Source organism: Trachurus japonicus, chromosome 18, assembly GCF_045865225.1.
Source record: "Trachurus japonicus isolate A0001 chromosome 18, Traja_1.0".
In the NCBI taxonomy this organism is placed as follows: domain Eukaryota; kingdom Metazoa; phylum Chordata; class Actinopteri; order Carangiformes; family Carangidae; genus Trachurus; species Trachurus japonicus.
Genome location: NC_140924.1, coordinates 1,544,131 through 1,568,499, shown reverse-complemented (window position 1 = coordinate 1,568,499; position 24,369 = coordinate 1,544,131). Strand labels below are relative to the sequence as shown.

Sequence of the window (24,369 nt, the reverse complement as noted above, 5' to 3'; positions counted from 1 at the left end):
CGGATAATTTTTATCCAGATTGCACCTTTAGAACAGCTGGGCCCTCTGATCGGATCAATAACAGAGAGAAACAGCCTGATTGGACCTGTAGAGAATATATTGATGAGTTACAGTCTAACCCTTTAATCTCTGTGTCACAACAACCTACGTTCATTTATGCAAATCTGGTCCGGTGTGTGTGTGTGTGTCTTTTTGTTTTAAAAACCTTTTCTTGTGTTGATACTATAGATGGCCTCTTCATCTTCCTCCTCCTTTGTTCCTCTGCTCCTCCTCTTCCTCACCGTCGTCGCCGTGGAGTCGAGACCTTCGCCGCCTCGACAGGACGACAGACAGGTGTGTGACCGTCGTCTTCATCATCTTCATGACCGCCATCGTCTTCGTCACCAGTCGTTCTGTTGTCATGTTCTTCATCTATCCCACAAGTCACCGCAAAATGTAGGGTGTGTTCGAAACCGCATACTTTCCTACTACTCATACTAACTCTGACGTCATTTTGAGTATGCGAATGCACAGTATGCGAGTTTGAGTCGGTTTGAGTATGCGAGAAGTTCCCGGATGGCGGCAGCTACACTAGATTCGCCAGAATGTTGAGTATACATGAGGAGCTACTCACACTCAAATTACCCAGGATGCAACGTAACGTGACGTCACGGATAGTCTTTTCCTTACCGCGAACAGGAAAAAAAAACAACTAAACAGGACAACAGAAATCTGCCTGTTAATACGTGACTTTTAATATTTTTTCATGCGAGAAAGTAACTGTTTAGAACCCCAATGTGCGGTTAGTTTATCCAAACGACGGCTGTTTTAAGTTTGCCCCGATGTTTTTCGGAGAACTGAAGCTCCAGGTCCGAGCAGCGACCGCGACATCATAGAGGCAGCAGACCGGCTCCTGACGTGCTCCGCCGGCCAGCCTGCGGTCCTCGCCCCGGTGGAGAAAACCACCGCTAATTAACTTACCCGATGGCTTTTAGAGGTTTACCACCGGCTGGTTAAACTCTTTTTAGGGGATAAAACATCGGGGCAAACTTAAAACAGCCGTCGTTTGGATAAACTAACCGCACATTGGGGTTCTAAATGTTGGTCTCATTGATGAAATCTAACAGTTGTGGCTGTAGCAGAAGTGTGTTTGTGGTTAGACAGAAGAGCAGCACTGCCTTGGGGTCTGTACGCACAGAAAACACCACATTTACATCAATAAATAAATGTTTTACAATGAACCAGGCCGATCTCAGAGCTGGCAAGACTCTCCGGTAAGGCATATTGAACGGTTAAATGCCGTTAACGGGACGAGAGCAGTCAAAACGGCGGTTCCAAGCTAGCTACATTGAGGGTAGGTTCGCTTCCTGTTTTCAAAATAAAAGCACAAATTCTATCGTTGGGGTTTTCTATATAGTAAAGGACAACGGGTGTTGTATTTTGTGAAAGTAACCGGAAGTGCGTTGCTCACAACGGCTAGCTTTAGTAGCGCCGAAATCGTCCGAACAAAATTGTAAACAGCTGGTATTTAGACAAATGAACGACACACTGCTGATGTAAACGGCTACTTTCTCGCCTAAAAACGTTTGAAATGTTAATAAAGTGATATATTTAAAGAATTTAGAGCTAAAATGAAATCAGCTTTAGCCTGTTGATTTTGGCTCGGGTAGGAGCGCAATGCATTATGGGTTATCATGTAGTACGCTGCAGTGTAAACGCTCTGCATACTGTCTGATTGATGAGTATGTAGTATGGAGTATGGACAGTATGCAGTATGGAAGTATATAGTATGTAGTATGCGGTTTCGAACACACCCGTAGTGAACATCCGATGGTCACTAACCGGAGAAAGTTTTCCCATCATGCATTGCAGTCACGGATCGACGTTACCACAGCGACCCAGAGCGACCAGTGTAGCTACCAAATAAATGCAGTAGTGACCGGTGTAGCTACCAAATAAATGAAGTAGTGACCGGTGTAGCTACCAAATAAATGAAGTAGTGACCGGTGTAGCTACCAAATAAATGCAGTAGTGACCGGTGTAGCTACCAAATAAATGCAGTAGTGACCGGTGTAGCTACCAAATAAATGAAGTAGTGACCGGTGTAGCTACCAAATAAATGAAGTAGTGACCAGTGTAGCTACCAAATAAATGCAGTAGTGACCGGTGTAGCTACCAAATAAATGAAGTAGTGACCGGTGTAGCTACCAAATAAATGCAGTAGCGACCGGTGTAGCTACCAAATAAATGCAAGTGCAAGTAGTGACCGGTGTAGCTACCAAATAAATGCAGTAGTGACCGGTGTAGCTACCAAATAAATGCAGTAGCGACCGGTGTAGCTACCAAATAAATGCAAGTGCAAGTAGTGACCGGTGTAGCTACCAAATAAATGAAGTAGAGACCGGTGTAGCTACCAAATAAATGAAGTAGCGACCGGTGTAGCTACCAAATAAATGCAAGTGCAAGTAGTGACCGGTGTAGCTACCAAATAAATGAAGTAGTGACCGGTGTAGCTACCAAATAAATGCAGTAGTGACCGGTGTAGCTACCAAATAAATGCAGTAGTGACCGGTGTAGCTACCAAATAAATGCAGTAGTGCAGCAGCCTCAATAAATGTGTCCAGCTGCCAGAGTTGTCCGGTTGCAGCTTCCACAGACTCCCACAACAAACGTCGGAGCAAATTTCCTAACAAGCGTTATAAACTGACCACAGACTCTGGATAGCGAGGCTAATTTCTGTTAGCCCGTCTATGAGGTTTTACATTATACGTTAGCATTAAGCTAGCGGACTTTATGCTTGCTAGGCTGTGTGTTTTGAACGTTGTTTCAAACTATGTGGGTTTGATTGAACATCTTTGATGCTTAAAGGGACAATGAGGAGTTTTGGAAAAGTGAAGTGTTTCCACACTACATTTATGAGCCTCCGCACCGTGAAATTCTTTAACCGGAGCAAGACAGACTCATGTTTTCATTCATCAAGAATTAAAGTCAGAGGTTGGAAGCCGATCACATACCGTCGTAGTTCCCACCATAAACGGAGATTCATACGGCGGCGTTATTCTCATGACTCGCCACGAAACCGAAAGTAAAGAAACGCTGGTCGGCTCGCCCAGCATTTCCACCACCACTAATAATAACAAAATAACCATAGAGACAAAACGATATAGTTATAGAAAATGGACCATTAACAAGTGTGGGTAACGTAGATTCATCCACATTAACGTGAGACTTTTTTATTGTCGCGGAATTTTTCATTCTGCCGCTGGAGAAACTCCTCGTTGTCCCTTTAAATATATTGCCGCTTAATATATTGCTTTACTGCTCTTTTTATTTTGGTACCTACACCGGCCGTTATGATCGCAGTCGGAACGTTTTAATTACGCGACGTAATACGTCATTAACTGTGCGGCGGAGTCGTGTCCGAACGTGGTTTTTCATTTGACCAGTGAGTCACTATATAGTCCACTTAGGGGTGGGCGATATGGCGATATTAGATCGTGAAGGATTAGAGCGTGTAGACTATCTGCCAAAGATCGTAGGATCGTCTGGGGCTCATTCTATAAATTACAGTTCTATGCTGCAAAGCGCAAACAAAGGACATTTGCAAAGTTTGCTAAAAGAGAAAACAACAGTTACTTTAGTTTGTATTTTTATTTGACCCTTTTCAATCAGCTATTTAGTGTTTTGATAAACTTAAAATCCTGTTAAAATTACTGTGTTGAATAAAACAAACAGTAATGTCTTCATTAATATTTTACTTTCATGTTTATTGAAAGCTATCTACTTTATCAGAGTGTTGTTGTTTACCTTTTACTATGTCTACGTTGTTTGCACATGTTGGCAAAACTGCAACTATTTAGATTAAAATCTGCTCAGAAAGGTTCTTTGGCCTAAATTGTCTATTTTTCTTTTTTCAATTTAAGATCGTGATGAAATCGAAATCGTGCCTTCATTTTTAAAAAATCGTGATATGATATTTTTGCCATGTCGCCCACCCCTATGTCCACTTTATCATCATCTTCATCATATTTATCATCATCCTCATGAACTTTATCTTCATCATCTTCTCTTTCCCCCTCAGGTGTTACAGTCTCTGTTTGGCTCGCGCCTCTCGTCTCTCATCTTGGCCCCGCCCCCCTCTGGTGATGTCACTGAGGGCTCTGCTGGAGGCCCCGCCCCCTCCGCGGCCGCTGCGAGGGGATTGGCCGACGGCGGCAGACAGGAGGGGGAGGGGCCGGCGGTGCCTCGGTTCTTCCTGGACTTCCTGCGGCGCCAGGGCCGGATGAGGAGGCGCAGCCGCAAGTCCATGGTGGGAGGAGGAAGAGGATGCTTCGGGATGAAGATGGACCGCATCGGCGCCATCAGCGGCCTGGGCTGTTAGAGAGAGCGTTTTGTTTTCGTCTGTGCCTCGTTACCGCGGTAACCACTACTACTAGAGGATGCCGCGTGGCGTCGTCACCGACCCGTCAGTCGGAGACGCCACGCTGGAACTTTACTAACGAAACCGCTGGCGACAAGACAGCGTGTGATAGACGACCATGTGTTCAACATGCAGGCGTGTGTGTGTGTGTGTGTGTGTGTGTGTGTGTGTGTGTGCAGGGCCGTTGCTAGGAATTCTGGGCCCCCTTAAAGAATACTAAAGTGGGCCCCTCCCCCTAACTTTTCCTTTTTTTTTTCTTAGACTACGTATGTATTATTGTTTTTTATTCAGTCTTCTTTGTTTTGATGGTAATGCAGCATTACACTGCAAAAACTCAAGTATCTTAGCAAGAATATTTGTCTTATTTCTAGTCAAAATGTCATTTCTAGTCAAAACAAATCTCATTCTACTTAAAATAAGACTCATCATATTAAAAGTAGCTTGTTTTTAGTAGGGCTGTTTTCTACTAAGGATTTTCATAGTCGAATCTGATTCGTCAGATTTTGCCATAGTCGACTGATCGTCGAACCTTTTTTTTTTTTTTTTTTTTTTTAGATAGCAGCAAATTTGCGACTTTTTCCGTTTCAAACAAAAGAGCTAAAACACCCCAAAAATATGGTAGGTGTAAAACAAATACCTTTATTTATTTTCCACACTTTGGATGATTTTTAGTAGCCATTGTGAGCCAGGGTATGCGTTTATGTTACGTTGCCCTGGACAACGCTCCTTTTGCTCGGACTGTGAGTGGCAGATCAAACATCCCTCAACGTGATGAAGGATAGCGGTGGTCGTGGACACAGAGAAACCGGGTAAAACATGTAGTATCAAAACAAACGGAGGTCAGAAGGACTCGACAATCCGTACATTACGTTGATCAATCCTGTAACACACACAGTGTGACCGCGGCACCGGCAGAGAGACAGACAGGCTGCAGAGGGACGAGATCACAGCTGTGACTCCCGACACTGATGGTGCGTTCATGACAACTCGGAAGTCGGAAAAAAAACAAGTTCCTCTTCTGAAAAACTCTGACATGTCAAACTTTAGGATGTGTTAGAGACTAATTCATCTGTCTAACCATCAGAACTATTAACACTTGAAACGGTAAACACAGCTGATCCATCGAAAAAAAAAAAAATCACCGCTGGAGTTAATTTATTTTCCGTGATTGAAAGCAGGTTCTTGAATGTAACTCGGTCAAAGTCAGATGTATCCTCACAATGTTTTGCTGTTCTGTTAGGTCATGCATGATAAATGTTGACAAAGTTAGACTGTCAGACTTCCTTGATTTTAAACTTTGGCGGCTCTGCCCCTCGTCTTTTTGCCACTCCGTGAGTGTTCTGCAGTGACTTCTTTGACGGTCCTACTGCTCACCTCCGCTCATTTGAAAAAAAAAAAAAAAAAACCTCCGCTCATTTAATTGTGCAACTGCAGTGGGTGATTTATTAATACGTAGTAAGAAGCTAAGACTACCGTTTAAACGCACACATCATTTTGAACTCTTTATTAACAGAAAGTAGGCAGATTTTGTGTCAAAATAGGCTTTTTATAACGAAAAAAGACATTCTATATAACAATTTATGCTCAGCAGCCGTGGGCACCCCCATATAGTCAGAATGGTACGGTCTTGGTTAGATTCGACTACGAGGTTCATAGTCGAATCAGACCCCTCCGAATCGAATCGTCGAATCGTCGACTTTTGGAGGTCAGCCCTAGTTTTTAGACACTTTTTACTTCTTTCAAGCAGATTTTCACTTGGAATAAGTAGAAAAGATCTGATAGTGGAGCAAGTTTTTCTTCCTTATTACAAGCACAAAAAACTTACTTTCACTGGCAGATTTTTCTATTTATTGTGAATTTAAGTGAAAATGATCTAAAAACAAGTTAATTTTTAGGTGATGAGTCTTATTTTAAGTGGAAAGAGATGAGTTTTGACTAGAAATGAGACATTTGGACAAGAAATAAGACAAATATTCTTGGAAAGATGTTGAGTTTTTACAGTGTACTATGAGTATTAGTCAGGGTCTTACGCAGAATAATTCAGTCATACAAAGATTAGACTACTGGGGTTTTTTATGGGCCCCACTGGGCGCTGGGCCCCTAGAGTTACCATCACCTTTCTCCCCTATACAACGGCCCTGTGTGTGTGTGTGTGTATAGACGACCATGTGTTCAACATGCAGGTGTGTGTGTGTGTGTGTGTGTGTGTGTGTGTGTGTGTGTGTGTGTGTGTGAGTTGCAGCCTGGCTGCAGTAAATAAAAGAGAAACTCCACTTGGCTCTGTGTGTCGCTTCATTTATTAGTGTGTTTGTGTGTGTGAGCTGCTCGGCCGGCCAACCTCCGTCGTCATCCCGGGGGAGAAAACCATCGCTAATTAACTTACCCGCAGGTTTTTAGAGGTTTACCACCGGCTGGTTAAATTATTTTTAATAAAGATAAATGTTGGTCTCAGTGATGAAATGTAACAGCTGTATCAGTAGCATTAGTTAGTCTGAATGTAAAGTGAAGCTTCCTGTGTGTATTGGACAGAAGAGCAGCGCTGCCTCGGGGCTCTGGAGCCTACGGACACAAACCACCACATTTACATCAAGAAATACATGTTTTACAATCAACACATCAGTCTGCATTAAGTTTTATTTTATTAAACTATATAACATAGTTACGGTACACAGCAAAGATACTTCACTACCGTCTTTGGTCACGGTTAGACGTCAGGGGAGCATTGCATTGTGGGATACGGTACACAATGTAGACTGGTCAGATGCAAATTGAAGATATTTCCCGAATCAGCACGACATCCGGGAATTTTTTACATACTGCAGATTTTGCTTTTGTTTCCATACTGCATACTGCATTTTGGCCAAATCAGTACATACTAGCAAGAGAGTATGCAGTTTCGAATACAGCCTTTGTTTGCAAAATTCTGGGAATTTTCAAAGTTGCAAACTTTCCATGGGAATTAACAGGAATAAATGGGAATAAATCCAAAATTTACAAAATTGAAGGTTGGCCCTTAATAAGTAATTACTAATATTTTACTCAACATTCATGTTTTTGTTGTTCAGTAAAATAATTGATTGTTCATACAAGAATTAAAACTTGATAAAGTTGTACTCTAAAGTTATACTATGTTTTTTAATTGTATTATTTAGCATGGATGTCTGCTTATGACAAAACAAAATTTACATTTATGTTTGGATATGATACTGTTGGTTTAAATTACCCCCAATTTCCAGTTAATTCCCATAAATTCCCAATAATTCTTATAAATTCCCATATTTCCCATGGAAAGTTTCCAATTTGGAATATTTCCAAAATTCCCCAGCTTAACTTCCCATGGAAAGTTTCTGGAAATTTACCGGAAATGTACTTGAAATGTATTGATCCGGGTCAGCAGGTGGCAGCTCCATCACTACCACTAACCTGTGTGAACTGAAGTCTCCCTCTCTGCCCATATTTGGACTGGCTGGGTTTAGGGGGCGGGGCCTCACATGTTTGCACTGGTCAATCAAAATAGAAAAAAGAAAATAAATAAATAGCAGAAGCAGAGAAAACTGTAGTGTCATCCTCACTCCATCCACGAGTCTCCACAACGTCTCCACAGCTTCTGACGCTGACTGTCATTCCTACATTTCCTCTCTTTGTCCATTTCTTCTGCTCATTCAGCTTCAGCTATGGCTTTCAGCATTCACACGCATTCTCCTTATGGAAATGCTCTTTCTAGGAATTCTCACATCTTCCGGCATTTTTTGCAGTCCGACTAGTCCTGTATACTTTCTGCTGCTTTTTTTCAAATATTAAAGGGACAGTTCACCCAAAATTGAAATGTCACTCATTATCTACTCACCCTCATGTCGACTAAGGGCTGGGAGAAGTTTCAGAGTTATCCGTGGTCCGTCCTGTTAGAACAGAATATTAGCATGTAGCTAACATGTAGCTAGCAGATGGCAGCGTCCGCGAAACCGAAAGTGAGGAAACGCTGGTCGGCTCGCCCAGCGTTTCCGCCACTAATTAAAATAACAAAATAACGATAGAGACAAAACGATATATTTATTGAAAATGGAGCCATTAACAAGTGGTAACGTAGATTCATCCACATTAATATGAGACTTTTTTATAACCAAATAGAAACTCCTCGTTGTCCCTTTAAACTTTTTCAGATTTTTTGTCCCAGAAATGCATTGGAACGGTCCTCAAAATGTCAGGACAGGACACACCTGTTAGAGCAGAATATTAGCATGTAGCTAGTATCAGCCACGTGCTCTTAATATTTCGGTAACGGCTCCTTTATCAATCTTTCCCGCCTCCACTTGTGATCAGTGTCTATCTTATTGATTTCCTTGTAGTCCAGGCAAAATAGCATTTTCCGACAGACTAATTGTAACAGAATGTTTACATCATTTCTTTGAGGTGTCCAGAACAACAAACTAAAAGTCCTAAGAAATCCTAGTTGGGGAAATATGTTTAATTCTCATCAATCCAACATTGATTTACTGTATAAAAGTCTATGGTGCCAATAAGGCCAGAAAACAATACACCCCAATGGGGCTATTTTTTTCCTTTACTGCTATCACAATGAAACTTTACACAATGAAAGTATTAATGAAATGTAACATATTTTGTATTAAAAGTTTCTTTTAAAATTAATTTGAATATGCAAATGAGCCATACACTAATGGTATTCGAATAGGCTTGTTTTTTTTCCTTTACTCCTACCACGATGAAACTTTACACAATGAAAGTATACATAAAAAGTTACATTTTTTGTATTACAAGTTTATTTTAAAATTATTTTGAATATGCAATATATATTATTGTGACAGCAGCTGTTTACTCTTCCCGCCACCGGGGGGCAGCACCTCCTCCTGCTCCTCCTCCTCCTCCTCCTCCCCGGTCACGTGACTGCTAGCTCCGTTAGCTGCTCCGCTAGCAGCGAGCTAAGCTAACTAAGCTAACCGTTAGCAGCAGCAGCAGCAGCAGCAGCAGCACCGACCGGACCGAACCAGCTCCATCTGCACGGTTCTCTCTCCTCCTGCTCCTCCTGCACCTCCTCCACCTCCTCCTGCTCCTGCTCCCTACAGCTGCAGCCCAGCGGGAAGCTCCTTCCACCGGCACCGGCCTCCTCTGCACCTCCTCCACCTCCTCCTCCTCTACACCTCCTCCTGCTCCTCCTCCGGTCCCGGTGGTCTGGTCCAGTCCGGTCGGTCGGTCGGTCGGTCGGTCGGTCTGCCTGACAACATGTCGGCGGTGCAGCGGATGAAAGTGGCCAACGAGCGGCACAGCAAGACGATCACACAGCGGGGACACGTCCAGAAGACCTCGGTAAGGAGCCTCCACAACCTCCACACAGGCCGCTGCTGCTCACTCCTTCTCCCCGCCTCACAGGCTCCCTAGAGCGGCCGCTGCGCTCCGGCTGCCCCGGTCTGCCTGCTGGAGGTAGCATGAGCGGCTAAGTTAATGCTATCAGCCGTGTCAATTCTACTTTATATTATTATTATTATTAGTTACTACGGTATTATTAGTTACGTACAGCCTAGGTCGGGTCTGATTTAACCGGTGTCCCTGAACGCATCATCCCCACAGCTCCACACAGGCCGCTGCTGCTCACTCCTTCTCCCCGCCTCACAGGCTCCCTGGAGCGGCCGCTGCGCTGCGCCAGCCCCGGTCTGCTGGAGGTAGCATGAGCGGCTAATGCTATCAGCCGTGTCAATTCTACTTCATTCACTGCTCAAAAAAATAAAGGGAACAACACATTGTAACTCCAAGTAGCTATATCACACCTGTGTGAAATCAACCTGGGATGATAATTTTGATTTACATTGATCATTTTTATGTTATTTTGTTCTCAACACACTCTACTATATATAGAATAACGATTTTAAACTGCAATGTTTCATTAATTGAGATCTAAGATGTGTTGTTTAAGTGTTCCCTTTATTTTTTTGAGCAGTGTATTATTATTATCAGTGGTGGACAGTAATGGAGTAAATTTACTGAGGAGGATTTGTACTTTACTTGAGTATTAGATTTCTTTGGTACTTATTACTCTTACTTGAATACATTTCCAAGACAAATATTTTTACTTTTACTCGAGTTAATTTCTAGGAAGGCTGAAAAGTACTCGTTACATTCAGGTCTGCTCTTTATTTTTTATTAGCATTAGCGGCTCATGCTATCAGCCGTGTCAATTCTACTTCATATTGGTAACATGTTACAATTATGGTCCCTTAATTAACGTTAGTTAGTACATTATTAAGCATTAATATATAAACTAATGTGTTATTAATGCTGAGTAATGCATACATAATTGTAACTAATTACATTATTCAACTTTTATTATTACTTAATCATTTATTAACTAACTTTGAGTCGTAAACATTAATTAACAGGCTCCATTAATTAATGTTTCCTAATCCTAAGTAATACATTATAATGATTGTTAATATATCTGTAAACAGTTAATTAATGCTTAATGATGTACTAACTAACGTTAATTAAGGGACCCTTACTGTAAAGTGTTACCCATATTATTATTATTAGTTACTTAATGCAGCCTCGGCTCTGTAAAGCAGACCGAGTCTGATTTAACCTGTGTCCCTGAACGCATCATCCCCTCAGTCCACACACAGACACGGTGTAAAGGTGTAAACACACACACCTGAGGGGTCACCACCATCCAGGTATCCATGGTTTATCATCTTATCATCAAAACCGCTGATGCACGTTGCCTTCAGGGACAGTTTTTCATCAACTGTCTCTGTATTTAGCTATTTACCTGAAAAACTGTCCCTGAAGGCAACGTGCATCAGCGGTTTTACATGAATTTCCCTCTAAAACAACTCTGTGTGGTAACGTTGTGTTATTATCTCATAGCGTGGTGAATGTGCAGGTCCCAACATGTCCACCAGAGCGTTGTGGAGTTGTTGGATTGTGTATTTGATGAGTTTGATGAGTTTGAAACCAAGAAATCCCATAATGAGCCTCCATTAGTAGCGTAGCTCTGAGCAGCTCACGGCTCCGCTCCGCCGTTCTAAAAACAGCTTGCACCGACAATTAAAGGTAACGAACCTACTGCTATGACTATAGGGATTATGGCAATGGGCCAGTTTGACAAAATGTTGAACTATCCCTTTAAGAGTGGGGGTCAAAAAAGTCTACATGGTCTAAAATGAGGGAGACCTGGGTTAGTTTTCTCAGTTTTAAAGGTCCAGTCTGTAAAATGGGGGGAATTATTTATCTATTACCGGTAATAATTATATTGTGTGTGTGTGTGTGTGTGTGTGTGTGTGTGTGTGTGTGTGTGTGTGTGTGTGTGTGCGCGCGTTGCAGCGGCCTGTCAACGATGAGAAGTCTCCCGTGGGGCCGTGGCTGCTCGCCCTCTTCGTCTTCGTGGTGTGTGGGTCAGGTGAGTTCCACAACAGTCAGACGTGTAACCATGGCAACGGAGATGAAACTACTGGTTCATATTATATTATATTATATATTACATTACATCACATCACATCACATTACATGTTATATCATATATATTACATTACATCACTTTACATATTATATCATATATATTACATTACATTACTTATTATATATTACATTACATTACATTACATTACATATTATATATTACATTACATTACATATTATATCATATATATTACATTATATTATATATTACATTACATTACTTATTATATATTACATTACATATTATATCATATATTACATTACATTACATTACTTATTATATATTACATTACATTACATATTATATATTACATTACATATTATATCATATATATTACATTATATTATATATTACATTACATCACCTTACATATTATATCATATATATTACATTACATTATATATTATATTATATATTACATTAAATTACATATTATATCATATATTACATTACATTATATATTATATTATATATTACATTACATTTCATATTATATATTACATTACATTATATATTATATTATATATTACATTACATTTCATATTATATATTACATTACATTATATATTATATTATATATTACATTAAATTACATATTATATCATATATATTACATTAAATTACATTACATATTATATTATATCATATTACATTACATATTATATCACATATTATGTATTATACTATATTATATCATATATTACATTACATCACATTGCATTGCATTATATTATATTATATGACATTACATCATATATTATATTATATTGTATGACATATTTTTACATCAAATATTATATGAAATTATATTATTACATCATATATTATATGAAATTATATTATTTCATCATATATTATATTATATTGTATCATGTTGTGTTGTAGTTGTAGTTGTTAACAGTGAGTTGTGTTGTGTGTTTCCTCTGCAGCCATCTTCCAGATCATCCAGAGCATCAGGCAGGGCATGTGATGACCTTTGACCTTCGACCCTGGAGCTGAGCCGTCGCCATGTCAACACACACACACACACACACACACACACACACACACACACACACACACACACACACAGAGTTGTTCCTGTGGAGTTTAAATCTGAGCTTGTTTTTCTTTTCTTCTTCCCACTGTAAACCAACCTCTCTCTCTCTCTGCCGTGAACCCGTTGTTCTTTTTGTTCTTTTTTTTTTTTTTTTTTTTTTTTTACACTCTCTTCTTCACTGCTGATGAAGTTGATCAGATATTGGTTATTGATTGATTATTGCTGTTGAAGTCTTAACTCCTCTTCCTGGGTCTGGAGCGGTCGTCCAGCTGTTGTAGTCCTCTGTGTGAGCTGTTGGTGGCGCTGTTGCTGCTGCTGCTGCTGCTGCTGACTTCCTGTCCACCCCTCCTCCTTCCCCCCTCCTCCCGGGCTCTTATTGTGAAAAGACAAACAGGAAGTGTTGAGTTTTGTCGACGCAGCTCAACAGAAACGCCACACGGTTGTTGCAGCCAAGGCTTTTATTTTGTAGGAGGAGCAACAAGCAATGTGAATGAGGCGTTGACACTTCCTGTTCGGCATTTCACATTAAAAGCCACACAGGAAGTCAGCAGCAGAGAAAGGAAAACGATCAAAATGTTTGTCACCTTAAAGGGATAGTAGCATTTTTTTAAAAAGTGGGGTTGTATGATCTACAAATAGCCCCTAAGTACTTTAATTGCAGTAGAAGACTCTCTGCACTCCTCCCGTTAGCAACGCCAGCCCATAATAGCTCTGCCCAGAGATTTACAACATACAGTGTTGTGAACAGACCCAAAGAAACGGCCTATTTTCACGGCCTAAAAGAGGTTTTACCTGAAAAAAAATACACAGTTCCATTGTTCGCTATAATATAATTTTTCAGCGGGCGCTAACCCTGGGCGGAGGGATACGTGAGTTGGTTAGGTCCAAATAAAAACTGTGTTTTTCCTGCACTTTGAAGGGCTGGAAAAAATTATATTATAGTGAACAATGGAACTGTGTATTTTTTTTCAGGTAAAACCTCTTTTAGGCCGTGAAAATAGGCCGTTTCTTTGGGTCTGTTCACAACACTGTATGTTGTAAATCTCTGGGCAGGGCTATTATGGGCTGGCGTTGCTAACGGGAGGAGTGCAGAGAGTCTTCTACTGCAATTAAAGTACTTAGGGGCTATTTGGAGATCCCACTTTAAAAAAATGCTACTATCCCTTTAAAACTAAATGAACAATGATTTCATAACGTGTGTTTCCTGTTTGGTTTTCAAAATAAGACAACGTCAGGGTTTAAAACAGAAACACGACCGACGGGGCAGCTGCTGTCCCTTCTTTTTATAAAGACGTTTTAATTTGAAAAGAAACGCCTCAGTTTCTTCCTGTCTGAGTCGTCATGGTAACGAGGGAGGAGCAGCCAACGCCACCAACGGCGCCACCCAGAGCCTCGGCCAGCGCAGCGCGGCACAGCGCAGCGCCCCCCGCTGGACGACACGCTCCACTTTTATACAAAATAAACCACAGATATTTTCTCTAAACGGTCTCTGGTCTCTGTGTCGCTCACTGACGCCTCCTGCTGGTCGTACACTCAACACACAGCCGCAGTACTAACTCTTTTTAATCAAATGTTTTGATCAGTTGTTAAACAATAAAGAAAAACAAAATTAATAGGGTGAATTCGCCTAATGTGGGACACTTAAGCTTTAAATGAGTGTAGGTCTTCCTATAGCAAAAGAAAGTTAATGTAAATGTGGTCTCACACAAGCTGTGATATTGCATTATCAAAATCACATGACATCTCAAATGTCCAATCATAGATTTGGGAAGGACAGCCTTCAAACCGGAGGCACCCTGTGTGAAGACCACCAAAATGCTAGTTACTTAGGGTTTGGACAAAAATAATGCTAAGGCTATAATTTATTAAAAAAAACAAAATTATTGCAATTTGTTTGTTGTTTATAATATGTTGATGCATTAAAATATATCTTAATATGGTGTAACCATTCTCAATATATCCGTCTTGCGCCGGTCCAAGAATTTCACGGTGCGCGGAGGCTCATGGTAAATGTAGTAAACACTTCGCTTTCCAAAAGTAGTTTGGAAAGCGAAGTTTTGTTAAAGTGAAGTGTTTTCTCACTACATTTATGAGCCTCCGCGCACCGTGAAATTCTTTGATCGGCGCAAGACAGACTCATAACGTAGATTCATCCACATTAATATGAGACTTTTTTATTGTCTCGGAATTTTTCGTTCTGCCGATGGAGAAACTCCTCGTTGTCCCTTTTAATATTTGAAAAAAAGTATAAAGAGTATATAAAAAAATGAATGTCCAGAAGAAGCTGCACAATTTGATGTTTTAATTGTTGAAGTAGCAGAAAGTATACAGGACTAGTCGGACTGCAAAAAATGCCGGAAGATGTGAGAATTCCTAGAAAGAGCATTTCCATAAGGAAAATGCGTGTGAATGCTGAAAACCATAGCTGAAGCCATGCTGAATTAGCAGGAGAAATGGACAAAGAGAGGAGATGTAGGAATGAGGGTCAGTGTCAGAAGCTGTGGATACAACGTTGTCCATTTAAAGGGACAACCAGGAGTTTTGTTAAAGCGAAGTGTTTCCACACTACATTTATGAGCCTCCGCACCGTGAAATTCTTTGACCGGGTCAAGACAGACTCATGTTTTCATTCATCAAGAATTAAAGTCAGAGGTTGGAAGACGATCACATACCGTCGTAGTTCCCACCATAAACGGAGATTCGGCGGCGTTATTCTCATGACTCGCCACGAAACCGAAAGTAAAGAAACGCTGGTCGGCTCGCCCAGCATTTCCACCACCACTAATAATAACAAAATAACCATAGAGACAAAACCATAGATTTATCTAAAATGGACCATTAACAAGTGGTAACGGAGATTCATCCACATTAACGTGAGACTTTTTTATTGTCGCAGAATTTTTCGTTCTGCCGATGGAGAAACTCCTCGTTGTCCCTTTTAATATTTGAAAAAAAGTATAAAGAGTATATAAAAAAAATGAATGTCCAGAAGAAGCTGCACAATTTGATGTTTTAATTGTTGAAGTAGCAGAAAGTATACAGGACTAGTCGGACTGCAAAAAATGCCGGAAGATGTGAGAATTCCTAGAAAGAGCATTTCCATAAGGAAAATGCGTGTGAATGCTGAAAACCATAGCTGAAGCCATGCTGAATTAGCAGAAGAAATGGACAAAGAGAGGAAATGTAGGAATGAGGGTCAGTGTCAGAAGCTGTGGATACAACGTTGTCCATTTAAAGGGACAACGAGGAGTTTTGGAAAAGCGAAGTGTTTCCACACTACATTTATGAGCCTCCGCACCGTGAAATTCTTTGACCGGCGCAAGACAGACTCATGTTTTCATTCATCAAGAATTAAAGTCAGAGGTTGGAAGACGATCACATACCGTCGTAGTTCCCACCATAAACGGAGATTCGGCGGCGTTATTCTCATGACTCGCCACGAAACCGAAAGTAAAGAAACGCTGGTCGGCTCGCCCAGCATTTCCACCACCACTAATAATAACAAAATAACCATAGAGACAAAACCATAGATTTATCTAAAATGGGCCCATTAACAAGTGGTAACGTAGATTCATCCACATTAACGTGAGACTTTTTTATTGTCGCAGAATTTTTCGTTCTGCCGATGGAGAAACTCCTCGTTGTCCCTTTTAATATTTGAAAAAAAGTATAAAGAGTATATAAAAAAAATGAATGTCCAGAAGAAGCTGCACAATTTGATGTTTTAATTGTTAAAGTATACAGGAGTAGTCGGACTGCAAAAAATGCCGGAAGATGTGAGAATTACTAGAAAGAGCATTTCCATAAGAAAATGCGTGAATGCTGAAAGCCAGAGCTGAAGCTGAATGAGCAGAAGAAATGGACAAAGAGAGGAAATGATGAAATGTATTAATGTGAGTGATAAACTTGTGAAGTTTCATGGTGATATCTGTTGGTTTATAGTTCTACCTGTTCACCTGTAAAGTGTAAACATTGAGTGACAGCAGGCCCCGCCCCCTCCCTCCTCGCCGTCACTACGCGGTGACGTCAGAGCCAGAGAAGATGGCGGCTGTGCTGAAGGCGGAAGGTAAAGGGGTTTTTAACTGACTTGTTTATGAACGCGGCTCTGCTGCTCCGGTTCGGTCCGGTTCCTCCGCCGGTTGGACCGGGTCACCGAGCAGCGTGTGTCCGGGGTTCGGTCCCCTCTGGCCGGCCTGGGTCTGGCTGTCTTCAACCCGGAGGTAGAGAGGCTCTCCACGGAGCTAACGTTAGCCTAGCCGCGGCTAACTGAACTGAACGGAGCAGCTAAGCTAAACAAACCAAACAGTTGATCATAATATTTATTTATTGATCCGTTAACGGGTCTAAATAAGTCGCTGTCCCGGCTCGGCACGGCTCGGTTCAGCATGTGATGTGAGATTATCCCGGGTTAAACGCTGCTGTCGTGTCGCCGGATGTGTTTTTAACTGATGTTACAGGGAGCTGAAGCAGAAGCAGAAGCAGCGTCGGGACCGTTGGTTTTAGCATTAGCATCATTAGCATTAGCCTCCCGGAGCGGCTGAGCGGCTGCGGCCGGCGGAGGAGCTCCGTGAGGCGGCCACGGCGGCCAGGCCAGCCCGCGGTCTGAGCTGGGGCCTCCGGAGACTCATCAGGCTGAGCTCAACCTGCGCTGATCACACCGATCGATTGGTGCTGATGATGACAGCCAATCAGCTAATATCTAGATAATCGATACATGTTTTCAGCCTTTTTATTATCAATATTTTTATTATTATTATATATTTATTTATAAGTTGTGAGCAGCTGTCGTTACTGTGGATCGGAACAAGGCGGTGGATAGACAGGTATTGATGAGTTGATCGATCATATTGATGATTAGTTCAGTGTGTGTGTGTTGACAGTGAGTCAGGTGTGATTAACAGTGTGTGGCTGCATGTAAAAAACCCACAGTGTTATATAACTACACACACACACACACACACACACACACGCTGTCTTTATTTAAAGTGGGTGCAAATGCAGCCGTTGCCAGGCAACAGGGAGCTGCCTGCTGGAGGAGTGTGTGTGTGTGTGATGCTGGCATCTCCTGTTACACACCTTGTTGTTGTTGTTCCTGACTGATCACAGTGTGTGTGTGTGTGTGTGTGTGTGTGTGTGTGTGCAGCGGGGCAGCGCCGGCGGTCGTCCATCGTGTGAGAGAGAGAGACTTCGTCCTGCATGGACTCGTCGCCATGAGCAACAAGGAGATGGTTTCCACGGAGACAGGTCAGTCCCATCCCATCCCATCCCATCCAGTCTTGTCTTGTCAGACAGCGACTGTTGCTGCGGTAACGGCCAGGTGTTGGTTGGGTTGGTTTGGTGGGTGGGTGACGTCACACGTCCTGGAAAACAACATGGAAAACCTGGAAAACCAGTCCTGGAAACTGAGAAAAACCAGTCAAATGTCCTGGAAAGGGATGATTTATTACATTATGAGCTCAGACTGTTTCAGACGCCACTAAGAATTTATGATCCACAGAAAACTAGAGAGTCAGAGAAGTGACTCAGATTTTATTTTTTTATTTTTTATTTAACCAGGAATAATCTGATCATCTGATAATCTGATAGATCTGAGTTCTGCTTTTACACCTGAAACAACCTGAAGCTGCAGAGGAGATAAACTGGTGAACAGGAGGTTTATTAGGTCACTTTATAATCCCATAATAATAATAATAATAATAATACCACAGGAAGGTGAGTCAGAGTTTCTATCCAACACAAACATCTGGTCTGTCCTTTCAAAATAAAGTCAGTGAAGTGTGTGTGTGGAGTGAAACCTGTTGTCAGATGATCAGAGATGTTGTGTCACCGACTGATCCTAACGCCTCTTGGACACAGATGTTTACAGATGTTTGTTTCTCTTGGTTTCTAATTAGTTCGGTTCAGGAAAACATGAAAGCTGCTGTTTCTCTGTGTCACGCTCCCTCTCTGCTCTCGTGTCCATCTGCAGATGAATGAGTGTGACATGAAACCCAGAACTAGTGAGGAAAACAACCAGTGTAATAACTCCTGTGACAGTGACCACAGCTGGACACAGCTGGACACATCTGTCCACGGTGGCCCAGGTCAGACCCACCTGTCAACCACAGGCTACAGAGGATTCATATAATTGTTGATCTGGGGCCGTATTCACAAAGAATCTTAAGGTTAAAAGTAGCTCCTAAGGGCCGAATTTAGGAGCAACTCCTAAAAAAAGTGGGCGTGTCAGTCTTAAATTTAGGTCTCCTAGTTTTTTAAAATAAGAGTAATTCACAAAGTATTTTAGGCCTAAAAGTAGCTCCTAAGTCTGGGAGAGCTTAAAGGGATAGTTCACCCTAGAATGATATTTCGCTCATTATCTCCTCCCCCTCATGTGGACTAAGGGCTGGGAGAAGTTTCAGAGTCCACCGTCCCTTCTCTGAGTTACAGGGGGTCTTGGCGTAGCAGTGCATGTCCATATAACGGTTGCAAAGGGACACCAGAGCTCTTCGTAAAAAAACACACACAAAAAAACATCCAAATACCTCCATGCTCCTGGTCCGTCCAAATCTCGCGTGATTCGCAGTAACCGCACTGACGCCGGCGCAAATCACGCGAGATTTGGACGGACCAGGAAGAGGAGCTTCGAGAAGCTTCCGCTACAAACAAGCTTAAAATATAGACTTATTTAATTTTTTTCGGGACAATTACACAATTTGGGGCTTCAGCACAAGACGGACATTACATACGAGCATCATGGAGGTATTTGGATGTTTTTTTGTGTGTGTTTTTTTATGAAGAGCTCTGGTGTCCCTTTACAACCGTTATATGGACATGCACTGCTACGCCGAGACCCCCTGTAACTCAGAGAAGGGACGGAGGACTCTGAAACTTCTTCCAGCCCTTAGTCCACATGAGGGTGAGTAGATAATGAGCGAAATATCATTCTAGGGTGAACTATCCCTTTAAAAGTCCTGGTGAGGACTCCTAACTCAGTAAGACCTATTCACAAAGAATCGCAAATGGCTGCAGCCAGGAAAATGTATGGAGGACTGCGAATTGCTGCAGAGGGGGGAGCTGGAGCACCTGCCCCTTTGCCCTTTGATGCCCAACGTGCCTTTTTTTCGGTGTTTATTTTTTATTTTTTTGTCATCACCAACATTTTCGCTATAAAACGGGAGTAGTGACGGTGACTGACTGTCCAATATCGGCGTCACAACGGTCGGACCGAGGTAACTGCGACTGCTGCGATGCAGTCATGCTGATGTGAGCCAAAAATAATTTTAAAAAGTTGGTGGGTGCGTTAGACACATATCAGTTAGTAGTAATAGCTCATGTGATAGGGCAGCTCCCCCAGTAAACTAAACTTATTGTCAGTGTGGGTTCAAATCCTGCTATAGGCCACAAATGTGGGTAATGCATTTTCTTTTCTCATCATTATTATGATCACCATATGCATATACAGCGGCTGCTTTGCGAGTGGACGCACTGACCCTCGTTGCATTTGCACAGCGTCACACTGCAGAAAGTGAGACGCGACAAAAACTGTAGCAGAAAGATGCAGATGGCAGAGAGAAACACGAATGGACAGAAAGTTCAGAGCCCAACTTGGCAGCAGAGAGAGTGGTTTGGACTCGAAGCTGTCTAAAAAGCCCCGTCGCACCTGACGGCAAAGTCCTGCACGGGTCCAATTTTGGAAACCCGCACCCGCCCGACCCGTTGGTTTTTAAGCCCGTGTCCCGACCCGTCACCCGTGATTATTTCTGAATACAACCCGGATCCGACCCGCCCGTCAATATTAAGACCCGCTGCCCGTTAGATCGCCGTCATCACCGGCGATAACGGAGGTACAGCCGTACTCTTTAGAAGAAAGAAAAAAGAAAAGAAAAGAGAGAGAGAGAGGGGGGGGGGGGCGTACTCTTTCGCGGCTATTTCCGGAACGGAGAATGATAGCGATGTAATTCTTTTTTTAATGAAAGCAGGACACTTCAGCCTTTACATTGATCCCATCGGTGTGTTTGTAGCTTACCCAGAAGCTGAGCAGTCAAGCCATGACAGGCTAAACTCCAGGGAAAGCTGTGAGCGGTCACACGAGCGGCCAAAGATCGTTTATTTACATCAAGATGGTTGCTATGCTCTGTTGTTGCCGTGAGTGATAAAAAAAAAAAAAGATTTGCTACGCTGGTTCATGCAGCTGCGCGTGAGTTTTCCTCTGTAGGCCGACACATAGGCTACACCCGCGTACCCACCCGCGTTCATGTGAGTTCCGCCCGTGCCCGACCCGTGAATTTTCACAAGACAGCTGATCCACCCGTTGAACACCGTTTTTGCGGGGTACCCGTCGGATACCCGCGGGGATCCGACCCGATGCAGAAAAAAAAAAAAAAGTGGAGCGGCCGGCGGCGAGGAGGAGGAGGAGGAGGAGGAGGGAGGGGAGGGAGGAGGAGGGAGGGGAGGGGGGGCGCCGCCGGCACTCAACAACCAATCACCGTGTTGAGTTGAGCGCCTCGAATTCGTGCACGAGAATTGACGTAATCCATAGCAACGGGGCGTCACCAGGGCGTGACTCTTACTCTGCTCCTAGTGATTTATCCTTAGTGAGAGTCGGTCTCAGCGGCTTTGTGAATAGCTTTTAAGAAAAAACTCCTACGTAAAAACTTTTAGTGCGAGTTAGGAGCACTGCTAGCGGTAAGATAAAAGGCTTTGTGAATACGGCCCCTGATCAATAACTGATATCATGAGTTTGTAGAGTCACAGAGGTCTGATTTCAACTACTGCTAGGGCTGATCCCAAAAAATCGAAGCTTCGAAGCTTCGTTCGTTGCCATGGTAATCAATCATGAAGTCCGTGATCAATTGTTTTTTCTTTTCCTTTTTTCCTTTGGGACACCGGTTCTCATCAACAGTTGTTCCATTAAAATGAGCAGGCAACTGGGCATCCTGGAAACCTGCCTGGTTTTGGGGATATGCAGTGTCAGTGCCTGTCAGACGTTATGATCGTTTTTTCCTGCAACAAATCGACCAATGACATTTTGGTCGGCTAATGATTCCTTGGTCGACTATCTGGGGGCAGCTCTACTGGTTTTACATGGCATCTCTTTGTTTTCTTACAATATCCACACGTTTCCTAACATCATCATAACCCTGAGCTGGTTCTGCTCTTCTGGTGGAGCTGTATGTTTACGTTTCCAGCTCCATTCCTCTGTGAAGTTCCTCATAGATCGTCTGTGTCTGAGGTTTTAATCTGAGGAGAGAAGTCATCAGTTACACAACAACAACACAACCAGTGAGTTTAGAGCCCAGATGAGGAGGAAACACAGAAGGACTCTAGAGAAAGACCAGTGGTGTGTCCCAAAGTGCGCACTTCTGCACTTACACTTAATATTTTGAGTACAGAAGTGCGTTCACACTGAGCAGTGTGTGATAATGTAGTGCGTACTCAAACGGCCAGAACACTGAGTGTGGGTCGATGGACACTTTCCACACTTAACGGCCGCCGTCGACTTTTCAAACGGCAGCGGTTGATTTGAGCAGCGACGGAGCCGACACCGGCGTAAATGTCTTTAAAAACACTCATAACAACACAACAACAACAACACTAACACAATAAAACACAACTTAACAGCTCGTTTTGATCGGCAAAAAGCGCTGTCAAGTGTCGGCGATAGATACGGCTACAACGGCCGGTTGCAATCAGGCTGAAGGTCAAAGGTCACCACAGGGTTTTATTGCTCTACTGTAGGTTGTTATTAACTCTCTCTCTGTGTGTGTGTGTGTGTGTGTGTGTGTGGTGTGTGTGTGTGTGTGTGTGTGTGTGTGTGTGTGTGTGTGTGTGTGTGTGTGTGTGTGTGTGTGTGTGTGTGTGTGTGTGTCTGTGTGTGTCTGTGTGTGTCTGTGTGTGTCTGTGTCTGTGTCTGTGTCTGTGTCTGTGTGTGTGTGTGTGTGTGTGTGTGTGTGTGTGTGTGTGTGTGTGTCTGTGTGTGTCTGTGTGTGTCTGTGTGTGTCTGTGTCTGTGTCTGTGTCTGTGTCTGTGTCTGTGTGTGTGTGTGTGTGTGTGTTGGTCCCCAGAGAACAAAGGCCAGAGGAAGGTGTTCCTGCCCAACAAGCTGCTGGAGTGTCTGCCGCGCTCCGCCGGCCTTCCCAACGAGCGTCTACGCTGGAACACTAACGAGGTACGAGCCCAGCGAGCTGCTGTGATGTCACCGCTGTGATGATGTCACCGCTGTGATGATGTCACCGCTGTGATGTCACTGCTTGTCTTTACATCAACACCCAGAAATGAGCGAAACACTTGGCTGCGTTATAAAAACCTCTCAGATAGGGATGTCACGATTATAGATTTTCTTGGTACAATTATTGTTGTACATTAGTTAATTTCACAACACTATCAGTTGTCAAAATATAATTATTTACACAAAATATTTCAAGTATCTTTTAAAATATGACCAATCATTAATCCTCCAGGGAAGGAGTTTGAATATTCACGTCATTAATTGTCATCGATACCAAATGTTTAAGTTCATTTTAATCTTTTAAAAAAAATGTAATTACAAATGACACTCTAGCATTTAGATTCCTGTTACTTTGGTACTTTGACATCTGCTGATGCGCTTCTGTTTTGGAAAGTGACCGTATTTAGGAATCTTTACGATCAATTAATTGTGGCGTTTAAAACCCCAAGTTTTATTTTGAAAGGCTGACCCTCTGTGTGTGTGTGTGTGTGTGTGTGTGTGTGTGTGTGTGTGTGTGTGTGTGTGTGTGCAGGAGATCGCCTCCTACCTGATATCGTTTGACAGACATGATGAGTGGCTCTCCTGCAGCCTGAAGACCAGGTATTTATATACATAATACATACTTATACACTCAGAAACATGCAGCTGCATCTCAGTAAACTACAATATCATGGAAAAGTCCAGTTCATCTACTTCAACTCAAACTGCACCAAGTATTTAAACACTTTATTTGTAATTTTCCAATTATCATATAAACCACATACCTGCAAACTAGTCGCCTTTCGGCTATAATCGCCGTTTTTCTGGTCAACTGGGTCGTTTACGTGAATCGTGCAGAACCGGGAGTTTTTCAAAGGGGGGGGGGGGGGTGATAGAGTCTTGATAAACATCAACAACAACTCGGACAGCTTTTATTTTGAAACGACACGCGGGAAGTTATCTGATGTATCGGTGGAACGCAGAAAACTATGATGACAGGCGCCTTGGATAAGCGTGTGTGTGTGCATCGGGGCCATTCAGCTGTAGCGTCTTTTGCTCACATACTTTCAATGTGGGCGCGAGTTATGCACGCGGCGCGCCGCGCCGCACATTCGGCGTGCTTGTTTTTTCATGCACGTTCGCGGCACACAGCTCCATACCTGCTTCTACCGCTGGTGTTCTGTCAGACCGGTTCTGCTCCGTTTGAAAGGCGAAGGAAGAACGTATGTGGAAAGACGTGATACACACTCATTTTATGTGCTGTGATTTTCAACCCCCAG

General features: G+C 42.6%; 3 protein-coding genes across 4 annotated transcripts in view; all 3 read left to right on the top strand.

The window, feature by feature from the left end:
* The first annotated feature begins 228 nt into the window (after window positions 1-228).
* On the top strand, window positions 229-4,360 carry LOC146968259 (C-type natriuretic peptide 2-like). 2 transcript variants are annotated; one of them, XM_085760208.1, is made up of 3 exons: window positions 229-333; window positions 4,061-4,162; window positions 4,211-4,360. In XM_085760208.1, exons 1-3 carry the CDS (start codon window positions 229-231, stop codon window positions 4,358-4,360), a joined length of 357 nt encoding a protein of 118 aa, XP_085616334.1. The 2 variants fall into 2 exon arrangements, with proteins under 2 accessions (XP_085616334.1, XP_085616333.1); XM_085760207.1 differs by having other exon boundaries at window positions 4,061-4,360.
* Window positions 4,361-9,434: 5,074 nt separating this feature from the next.
* On the top strand, window positions 9,435-13,233 carry LOC146968258 (stress-associated endoplasmic reticulum protein 1). The gene is made up of 3 exons (XM_085760209.1): window positions 9,435-9,721; window positions 11,729-11,804; window positions 12,794-13,233. Exons 1-3 carry the CDS (start codon window positions 9,638-9,640, stop codon window positions 12,832-12,834), a joined length of 201 nt encoding a protein of 66 aa, XP_085616335.1. The 5' UTR covers window positions 9,435-9,637; the 3' UTR covers window positions 12,835-13,233.
* Window positions 13,234-16,909: 3,676 nt separating this feature from the next.
* Window positions 16,910-24,369, top strand: part of camta2 (calmodulin binding transcription activator 2) — a 53,674-nt gene continuing 46,214 nt past the window's right edge. The window contains 4 exon segments of the mRNA XM_085760175.1: window positions 16,910-16,969; window positions 18,047-18,147; window positions 22,947-23,050; window positions 23,643-23,710. Coding sequence (XP_085616301.1) covers window positions 18,114-18,147; window positions 22,947-23,050; window positions 23,643-23,710 — 206 coding nt within the window. The 5' untranslated portion in view covers window positions 16,910-16,969; window positions 18,047-18,113.